The sequence below is a fragment of the Tigriopus californicus genome, chromosome 11 (genome assembly GCF_007210705.1).
Source record: "Tigriopus californicus strain San Diego chromosome 11, Tcal_SD_v2.1, whole genome shotgun sequence".
Classification (NCBI taxonomy): Eukaryota; Metazoa; Arthropoda; class Copepoda; order Harpacticoida; family Harpacticidae; genus Tigriopus; species Tigriopus californicus.
The window spans coordinates 10807258-10817629 of NC_081450.1; the positions used below are offsets into that span (position 1 = coordinate 10807258).

The 10372-nt window shown below is 39.5% G+C and overlaps 2 protein-coding genes across 4 annotated transcripts; both read right to left on the bottom strand.

Moving 5' to 3' along the window:
- Positions 1-1059: 1059 nt before the first annotated feature.
- On the bottom strand, positions 1060-3530 carry LOC131890137 (uncharacterized). 3 transcript variants are annotated; one of them, XM_059239426.1, is made up of 3 exons: positions 3242-3530; positions 2758-3175; positions 1060-1505 (listed from the first exon to the last, which is right to left on the bottom strand). In XM_059239426.1, the coding sequence occupies exons 1-2, from the start codon at positions 3392-3394 to the stop codon at positions 2813-2815; spliced, it is 516 nt and encodes a 171-aa protein (XP_059095409.1). In that variant the 5' UTR covers positions 3395-3530; the 3' UTR covers positions 1060-1505; positions 2758-2812. The 3 variants fall into 3 exon arrangements, with proteins under 3 accessions (XP_059095409.1, XP_059095408.1, XP_059095410.1); XM_059239425.1 differs by having other exon boundaries at positions 2692-3175; positions 3242-3529; XM_059239427.1 differs by lacking the exon at positions 2758-3175 and having other exon boundaries at positions 3242-3524.
- Positions 3531-5706: 2176 nt separating this feature from the next.
- LOC131891163 (pro-resilin-like) lies at positions 5707-6021 on the bottom strand. The gene has a single exon (XM_059240689.1). It carries the CDS (start codon positions 6019-6021, stop codon positions 5707-5709), a length of 315 nt encoding a protein of 104 aa, XP_059096672.1.
- Between the last annotated feature and the right edge of the window lie 4351 nt (positions 6022-10372).

Here is a 10372-nt window from a genome sequence, read left to right on the forward strand (position 1 = left end):
GGTATGGCAATTTCTTCGTTTTCCGTGATTGGCGAGAAATTGGTGAATCTTATATGGACCGCAGTTTGCATCACACAACTGGCCTCGAATTATTAGATAATCGACAAAAGTAACGTTTGCCTCTATCTTTGCACCATAACCCTTTTAGGGCGTGTAGTCTTAAGCCAATCTGTATAGTTCCATGATAGTTCCGAGGTTTAGGTGCCAATTCATTGATGTCATCAGATTCTGCCTTTATCCCTCGCCCTCAACCTTAATGACTGGCCTATTAACATGGATGAGGCATGGTCTTGTGCGCACTGCGTCGTCGTGACGTGCACAAAGATGCTATTTAATCTTACCAGCTCTTGGCTACTTTGTCACTTCAGGGCCAATTTCTAGTGTCTCTTCACATCAAAAGTCGTCAACTGACGGTGTTTTGCAGTATTTTGTTGCCCTGGAAATGGCAGAGGAGGAGTAGCGTTATATATGGAACCCTCATTATCAGCCATGTTTTGGCTCCATGCCAGATACACGACTTATCTTTTGGAACTACCGGGGTCTGTGATTCTGTCTTGCAATAGATGAACGTGATATTTGGCACTTTATTTCTTTTTTCTTTCATCTAATGGATATTTGATCATTTACTGAATCATCCGTTATGGTGTGTGTTTGGCTTCTCTTGTACTTATAGCCGGGAGGTTAACCCGAGATAAATATCAGTTCAACTATATAAGAATTAGTGATACTCAGTCACAATAGCAAGAGGCTCGAAAATTGGCTTGAAGATGAATTGAAATCTACTTTCATTCTCACATTAAGCAGTTCAAGGGTGTGTCTAACGATATGACTGTGCAGTTTTTCAATGGTCGAGATTTGCGTACAAATGGATCAAGTTGAAATTGCTCTCCATTCGCCGTTAGACAGATTTCCAATAATAAGTTTGTTTATTGTCAAAGAGTTCTTTTCCTACTATCTTCTATTGGTTATTAAAGGTAGAATATCATAAAACAAAGAAATTCTTTATTGATATACGGAGTCCATCTTGCTTTTTTGCATGGAGAGTAGTGAAGAGTCATACACGAATTATCGCAATGTTTTATTATCACAAATATGAATAGCCGTTTAAATAAATACACGTGTACAATGTGTACATTTCCAAACTCCACCAAGCATGTAACAAGTACTAAGGTCAGTAGAATCGACCAATCAATTGGGGTGTACAAGAAAGGAATTGACCAATTATCTATGTGTGTCTATTGAGTGTTATTGTCGCCTGCCCCCACGGGACTGTCTCGGTCTTCAGGCGGTCCTACATCCACTATGTCATGAGATCTGGAAGAATTCTGAGCTCCAGCGGTACCCGCGACATTTCGACGAGCTCGTCGGGGTGGTGACTTTTGGCTTTTATAACTTGTTTCTTGGCAGTATGGAGGAACCTTTCCACACTGTTGACAAACGCACTCATAAAAAGGCATGGTTCCTTGTTCAATGAGAATGCAGTTCTTACAGACCGGAGGCTCTTCCTGTAAAAGACACAGAAGAGAGAAGGTTATAAATCGTGTGAAACAAAACGATATCGTGCGTAAGCGTTTTCCAATCCTAATCGTCCTGCATTCCACGAGGATTCTGACCAAATTGTGCGATAAGTGAAGAAGAAGCCTTCCTCAACAATTGAATGCTTTCTTGATGCTTTCCATAAAAAGGAGTCACTCTATCTTGGGTCAGATCTTCAGCATGTCGTCGTCGCCGTCATGGCCGAATTGTGTTCTTTCAAAGACAATACGAAACAAGATGCAATACATGTGAGAACATTGTCATTTCCTGAACTGGGCTCTCTTTTTCCAGTGATGAACGACGGGCTCTTTTTTCCTTTCACGGGAACAATGCAGAATGAGAGACCATCTCGTGTTGTGGAATGACAATGTTCCCAGAATAACACGCATGCTTTCAATCGAGGACGACGCTGATCTGGATATGTGGGGACCGTCTTTGACATGATTGCCATGTGGCAACCAATTAACTCTGAATGCCAAAAACGTTTCGACACGGTTGCGTGATTATGATTGAAAATTTCTCCTCTTAGCGATTAACGAGTATGGTCAAGCAGGTCAACCACTTGAGAACATAATCCAGGAAAAGATGGATTAGCCAGGCAAATCTTGTTTGTCATCAAATTATGTCAGATTTCAAGGCTCACAAGTTAATCTAGGGAAACAATAATGAACCCTGAAAGGGGGTTTATCTGCATCAAGGCCAAAACACCAATAAATATGGCCAAAAATATTCATTGGGACAACAACTACGTTAATATTTTTTTTTCGTCGAAAGTTTAAAGCTCTTACTCACATTTACAGTAGCTGTAGTGATTGGATTCTACATAAGAGTTTAGATATTCTGGAGATGAATATTGTATTGTTGTATAACATTGACAACTGGAATATCGCAGAGGCATTATGCAATGTCGACCATAGATTAAATATACCTTTCTTTGAGAAACAAACAATCTCATTGAAGAGGCTGGCAGTGACATTTTCATTGTAGATTGTGTCCAAATAAATCCGGAAGTTTCGGATCTGAACTCACGCAGCTGAGCTGTCAGAGTCCAAAATAAGGTACGACATTTTCACTGTTTCATGGGACGCAGTCGATTTACATGCTCCTCTTCTTTGACAATTACATAGCAATGTTGAATATCTTAAAAATAAGTACCGATGAATAGTTTCTGCGTTTCATATCGCATAATAAATGTACTTTCAATTCCATTGTAGTATGTACATATGGTTATGTTCCTCTCTCGTTTTGAAGCAACGTTTAGCATCTTTGAAATCACTTATTTGACACTTGATCTCCGCTCTCCGCTCTCTGTCATCTCCACGGTCTGGCTGGGTTCATCCGAACCCTGTTGATTCTTCAAGACCGCGTAGGGGGGGTTTTCGGTCTTTCCCTCATTGCATTTGCTCAAAAACTTGGAGCATTGGGCCACCTCCGAGGCGGCATCCTCGTTTTCCTCGGCGGCCAAGCTTTGGGCTTTCTCCAGCTTTTGAAGGTGACTGAATTTCTGCTGTTCCAAATATTCCCCTTTCCCAGGGGGTTCTTGTCCGCATTGTGGACACAATTCTTGATAGCATGCCATGTCGCCCATCTCGATTAGACGACAATTGAGGCAAGGCAATTCATTCTTCGTAATATCACCCTGGAGGGATTGAGATCAAGTGTCACTCTCGAGATTGCAACACTAACAAGTGAGAAGGAACCTTACCTTGAACAAGTGATTAGACATGGCCACTGAATAGGGTGGGTTTGTGCCTGCATTTTGATCCTTCCTTCGTTTTGAGCAAAAGTACAGAACCACACCACCAAACACTATCAGAACGACGACAACCACGAGGGCGGCAATTAACACGAGACTCATGATTACTGCAATAAAGGAAACTCACAGCAACAACGAAAAACTCATAACATTCTTTCAAACACTTCTGTGGTCGGACTGAACTCAAAAATAGAGGCTTGTCTGATCTCTCTTTCTCTGCCAGGAGCAAATCTTTTAGGGAGTTTGGGCTTTCTTTTGACTCAAACGTCGGAGGGGCCTGCCACACCACATTCTTCAAATTTTTAAGTCAAAACAAGAGCAGTTACATTTCAGTATCACACTTGTCCTCCTCTGCAGAGGGTTTCCTTTTCCAACTTAAAATGTAAGATTGAAAAATGGATGGTGTTAATCATGCGTTTTTTGACATGAACGAAAAGACATGGGAGAGTGTGGCAGACATATTCTCCTTCTCTCTCCGGGCCTCTCTCTCCCTCACACTCACTCACTCCATTTCTTAGCGGCGTAGTTGGTTGATTGGTAGGAAAGGCCCCTCCTTGCACAGATTGGGCCTTCGAGTCATTCGGTGCAACCATGGAAGAAAGTTGGTACAGTCCTACGACGAGATGGTCTTTCCTCCTCCCTATTTCATTGGACTGTACATAGATGCTTCCGTTGTGCTGTTACACTGTACACTTTCCCAAGGAAGGAACAAAGACAAGGACGACCGTGAGACCCCAAGAAGCCTTGGCGAAAAGAGGGAACCAGCGTCAACGAAAGGGATATTTTGGGCAGTTCTCGGGTTGTTATCTTTTATCAAGGGAGGCAAGTGGCATCTTTTGTCCAACTGGAAAGAAAATGGAAAAGGACAAAAGCGACGACTGCAGTTCTGCGGCCTGTTGTGAGCTGCTAGACATGTTTCTCCTCCTATTTCTATCACGTGCCTCGTGATCGTATATTGAATCGCCATTGGTATCGCAGGAAGTGGCGAATTACTCAGCCAAGTTCTTTGTTAACAAAAACTTTCCTAGGCCATGGTCATCCAACCTTTTTTGATGGAACGTTAGATGCCGGTTTTGGTTAGATGAACATTTTTCCCAACCAGGAAAAGGCGCCCACATAGGTTTTCAGTCTCCATAATTCATTTATAGTCAACCTTTGGTTTTCCTGGGTTGGTGCTCTTACTTCTTAAAGCTTTTCCACGCTTGTTTCAGGAGTGTCAGATGGACTTGAGTTTGACTATTTATTATCTTTATTACTAAGCGTACACTGATTACAGGTAGTGGTGACCAAGTGGTAATGATAACTCAATTTTCTTAAATGATATTGGAGGATATTGTCGCCTTGATCTTGCTTCAGGCTATTTTTGCAGCATAGATAATGCCGTTGGTTGCCCTTATCGCAATTTGGATCAGATCTGTTCATTCAGAAAGACAACGTATTACTCGTTTTAAGCACCGACCACTGACTTTGTAGCCCATGGCTTGAGCCACCGTGTGGGCTCAAGGGGACAACCCACTTGGAAGACTTGGAGGCGTCAGAGAGAAAAAACTGATCTCGGATGCATCCATTTCTCCAAAGGGCGAGTTGAGCGAAAGCTAGGATCTTATTCCTCTTCTCTCTTCTCCTTAGAAAGGATGTCCAATACAGCAGAAGCAGGATCGTATGTGTATACTGTACAAGAATGCTTGGCTCGGCTCAAAGCACTCTCCTTTTCATTTGGGCCTAAATGCATTGAGAGCTCACAAAAAAGATAGGAGGCCCAGAAGGTACAATTTGGGATGCTGGAATAACAGCTTTTCCTCAGTTCCGACGTCTCGAATCAGGCACGATATTCAGTCTTGCTTCGGAGAGCTTCCTTCAAACTCATCAATCTCGTTCCTATTCAGGCCCACCCACAAGATTCCACGGGAATCTCGAGTTTGAATTGGTTTAGACGATACCAGTACAAATATAATGAGACGACATGGGCCTTTAAATGACATTTCCTTGTGAAGGCGGGATTCTAACCCACGCCCTCTAGGACAAGCACTCATGACTCCAACGAGTCCATTAGCCTATTCGGCTACGATTGTTTCCTTGCACCTGACATTGATCCTTTCTAGCTTTGACTACTCTCTCTTTCAGTCGCCAAAATATCGTTGTTTTCCAATATTTCATCAACTGTAATGCACCAATTCTAAGACTTTATTACATGAACATAACCATTTTCAACCTTAGCTTCTTGACACTACAACACTCTAGGTAGAAAGATAATTCTTAGAACAAAAGTCAATGAACGTACCGACTATAATGAGTTAATTGTATTTCTATTTCGTGGGAACTCTCCTTCCAGTGAATATTTCCCTTAAAACATCTGAATGAATAAGTCGTTATATGTACAAAGGAGCACGGGGAACGATTTAGACCTGGCTGGATTAATGGCCATAATGGACTTTGGCCACATATCCAGAATAACCATCCACATGGTAATTGACGGTTTGGAGCTTCCCATTGGGAAGCTTAACGTGATATTGGCCTTTGGTGGTGCCTCCGTGACGACTTTCAGAGTGGCCAAAGTTATTGTAGCCGTCATGGACTTTGTATCCAAAATGGTAATGGCCTCCATGGCCTCCATGGCCTCCGTGGCCTCCGTGGCCTCCGTGGCCTCCATATCCTCCTGGGCTTGCCAGTGCACTCAAAGCCAAACATAAGCAAGCGGCCAAGATCATGGAAACCTGAAACGAGATCATTTTGTTTAGGCACTCTACTCTCTTGAGAGGGGAAACGATCAAACAAACAATGGAAACCAACCTTCATTGTTCAATGGAGATGGTTTTTGTGCTAATGTTCACAAGACAAGAAATGTGGATGATGTGATGAATTGAAAGTTTGAAGCAGAGTATATATAGGTTTCAGTACGAGCTACATCTCGGGTTGAATGGCTTTTAACTGGCATTTGGGTTGATTTCCGCAATAGAAACTGGAACTGTGTGATTCGACTGTGGTTGATTCGTCTTTTGCTCTATGAGTTAACAAAAAAAGAGCCCCGACTGATTTATTCTATCACTTTAACTGTTCCATGAGTAAGTCAGATTGAAACGAGAAAATTCGTTTCAGTCATATCTTTTCCGAACATTTTGCCCTATTTTCTCATCAGGAAGAGTAGTCAATTTGATTTGACAATTGAAGGTGACTTTTTAAATTTTGGTGGCAGTGAGAAAATGTCATTGCGAGAAAATCCCTAAAAACCACATTTGTAGCATCAGTCTGAGAGTGGGAACCATCGTTAACTGATCAATTGACCATTTCTACTTCCAGACGAAATACGTTCTTGTTTGGAAAATGTACGATTTTTGCCATCAAAATAATACCTTGACTGACGAAATGAAATTGTCCGTTTAAACTCAAATTCAAAATTAAATATGCATTTCGAATGAGATGTAAGAAATCAGATGCAATGTTGTTTGCATGGCTTCCTGCCAGAAAATATTTAATTAGTTCAGCAGAAGATGCTTGACAATTAAAGGAAAGTTTATCAATCGAGAAAAGTAATATATCAATTTTAAAGCTTCTGCAGTATATCGCTAGATGGGGTGACAACTAGTTGCACTGAAAGTGGATTGACTTTGAGCGCCTTTGGCGGCAGGAAATGTACCGAAATAATATACAAATTTTGGTCTACCTTTCAATTTTGCTCGATTTCCATCATTTGATACGATAAGTACCTCCAAATGATTTTGGTTGGACCTAAAAATGGTAGCTTCAATTTTCAAATCTTCTTTTAGGCTTTTGATTGGTTCATTAAATAAGTTGTAATCTGTCATCGAATAAGGTTCATAACAAAACTAAATTTGAAATACTCAATTTGCCACTTATCATTGAAGCCATGGTAAACAGATCATGTAAATGAAAAATCATATGTTACTTAATTACCTGAAACTATTCAATACAGCAAGAGTCAAAATATCAAACCGATCGGTAAATCTTAGCCAAGTTCAATTCAAATTAATTTTGTTAGACCAGGATAAATTTCAGTTGAATTGCGCGAAATATAGCAATTGGTTTGACATTTTCATCCTACCTTCCACTGCTTCTCGTTGTATCGAAATGTTGGAATTTTCCACTCCAGAGCATGAAGTACTCTGACAAAATATACCCATTTTCAGGGCAGTAGTAACGAAATAACAATAATTCGTTCCTTTTTTCGAACAAAATTGGAGCTGTCATCCGATTACATTTTAAATGGTGTAATTGTAGCGACCCAATAGCTCAAAACTTATTTCTTACTCGTTTTTATTTCACCCTCCACCCCCAAAGTGGCCTTTAATTTTTGTTTGTCTCACGACAGCTTAGGAAACTTAGACTTAACAGAAATTGTTTAATTCTTTGCTATTTTCATTTAATGTATCCTGAGCAGGGAAGATCAGGGTCAAAACTTGTGCTTGCCCTTAACAACACTGAAAGTGCTTACATCTTTAAATCTTATTACATTTGCACTGCTCTTTTGTTTATATCTCCTCGTTCGAATTCCGTTGGATTTAAAGACCTGATTCAGAGCGATGTTGGCGAGCAGGAAATATTCCTTCGGCATGAGAATGTTGCAATAAATTTCCGAAGTCTCCACATTTCATTGAATCAAGGCACCAGGAGACTTTAAAAACTTGAGAATTTCTAATACTATTTTGCAATCATGACGTCTTGTGTTACTGTGGTAAACCTTCAACAAGCATCAATCGAGACTAGGAAAGGATCTAAATTTTAGATATGACATACTTTGAAAATATTCACTCCAGGAAAAGGCAAAATATCTAATACTAACCCTCAGTTAGTTTTTGAAAAAAAAAACTAAATTCTTGGAAATTGAATCTCATGATTTTGAAAATTACGGCTTTTGAAACGTTTTTGAGGATAACGTCAAATAACAGCAAAAAATAAAACCTTTGTCACCAAACCTATTTTCTAGGATTGATTGTTCAAAAGAGCAAAATCGATGTTTTAGTGTAATCCAAGTTACCTAAACCAATAAAACTAACTAATATACCATAGAAAAGCGTTAAGAATTTTTTTTTTAGACTTATGAAATGTGAATCTTGTCGCTCATGTCTCAAATTTCAAAAGGCCATTAGATATGACCTCCCCATTTGATTGATACTGATTCAGACATGAAATAGTTCAAAATTTAGAAATCAGTGATTTTGTATTATTCATTTTCATTGGCTTGTCAAAAATCTTGCCAAATAAACATAACCAAAGATGACAGTAATGAAGTGCTCAGCAAATCACCAAAGCTGGAGTGCTTCACAGTTTATAATTGGAATGAAGATCGAAAAAAACTTCGCCATTGTAGACAGGGTGAATTTTCCGGGCTAAACGATGCAAAACAATCTTGACTCCTCAGAGTATTACAATTCAATAAATTTGATCATGATTTGATGACGAGAAGCTTTAAATTTTGAGACTAATACACACAATGATTTAGAGAAGTATGGTCTTGATGGGATAAAAATCATAAAATACTGGTCATCTAAATTTTTGGGAAAAGAAATGTATTGTGTAACGCCTTTACAATTTTTGGGGTCGTGAAATGAATTACTTTTTTGGCCAAAATAATTTGAACTGTCATCTTTTCCTTTTATTGAGAAACAACTAAAGTAGAAAAATAACTCTAATCAATTGCTTGTAAGATTTATTCAATTGAGAATATTAATGAGCTTGCGTCATTCGCCAAATACTGGGAACAAAATGTGAGCTAAAAGTGCACGCCTTCCTTCAAGATCAAAATTTCAGTCAACATTTGCAATGAAACAAGACCTCAAGCATGCGTTAAAAATGAGTTTGATCTGGCTTGTCAACTTAGATATGTTGCTCGGAACCGTTTTTGCTCTACTTTTTTGGTGCACAAGCTAGTTAAACCACCAAGTTTGCTTAATCATTCGCAAAAATGCTACAAAGTGGTTCAGAGCAATCAAAACCAACCGGAATAGACTTTTACCATTCTTGGCTTCCAGTTCTAAAACGAGCATTTGTCAATTCTCTGAAGAACAGAACAAATTGACGCAAGCATTCGCAGAAAAAACATCTGAATCTACGTGCAAGGCATAAGCAATGAATTACAACTGACATTTGTTGGACCTAAGTATGGACACAGACACAAAAAAATATAGAAGATTGACCAATTAAAACAAAACATCCCATTTCTGGCTTTACCTTGGATACATACTTAAAGCATTCAGTATGCAACTAATTTGATATGCTATTCCATGTCCCATGAACATTTTCTACATTGGTTTACTTGGGAAATTGTAAACCTAGAGCTAAAAAAGTGTCATGACATTAACATTAATCGCCTTCTTTAGTTCAATGCATTTCAGATCGGTTGTCTTACAATCATAACCAACACTGGCCAAGGGTCGTTTGTCTCCTGCGCTGCAAACGAGGGTAGGAATAACATGACATTGAAACAAGGACCAAAGTTTTACATGCAGTGAAGCCCTCGGATATCGAATCGGTGTATCCGTTTTTTACTGGGCTCTTGAATAAATTATATTTGGCTCTCGCCTCTGTGACCCTCAGACAAGGCATTTTAATTAGAAATAAAATACGATCTGCCCTGAGTTCAATTTAAAAAAAAACAAAGAACCGAAAAGGAGGAAAGTAGGCATGACCCATTGTTGTAAATACGACTTCAAAGCCAAACTCACTTTAACTTTGGCTCCAAAATGATCACTTGACATAACTTAGTTTCAGAAACATATTTTCCATGAATCAAAGTTGATTTTTAAAGTTATAAACAAGCCGTGCTCTTATTCAAGTGGTCAGACGTGGTTGTTTTCTAACGAATACGCACATTTGTTGACATGTGTTAATGCATGTTTCGCCCATCTCCAACCGGGATAAGATCTCTTTGGCCAATGATCTCTGGCCGAGTTAGAATTTCTTCAACAGGGAAGTGAGCCCTCTTACGGTACTGAATGGCTCTTTTTGAACGTATTCGCTTAAGATGAGATCTTGGTTCATTATGGGTTTGGGTTGGATAATCACTTCTTAGCCCACTCCATTTGTCCCCCCCTTCGATAAACGTACTACAATACTTACAGAAGT

Excerpts from the sequence above, each read along its gene's own strand:
- LOC131891163 (XM_059240689.1), bottom strand. The coding sequence starts at position 6,021 with ATGATCTCGTTTCAGGTTTCCATGATCTTGGCCGCTTGCTTATGTTTG.
- LOC131890137 (XM_059239426.1), bottom strand. The coding sequence starts at position 3,394 with ATGAGTCTCGTGTTAATTGCCGCCCTCGTGGTTGTCGTCGTTCTGATA. Across the intron at positions 3,176-3,241 it reads TGTCTAATCACTTGTTCAAG|GGTGATATTACGAAGAATGA; the intron begins GTAAGGTTCCTT and ends CAATCCCTCCAG.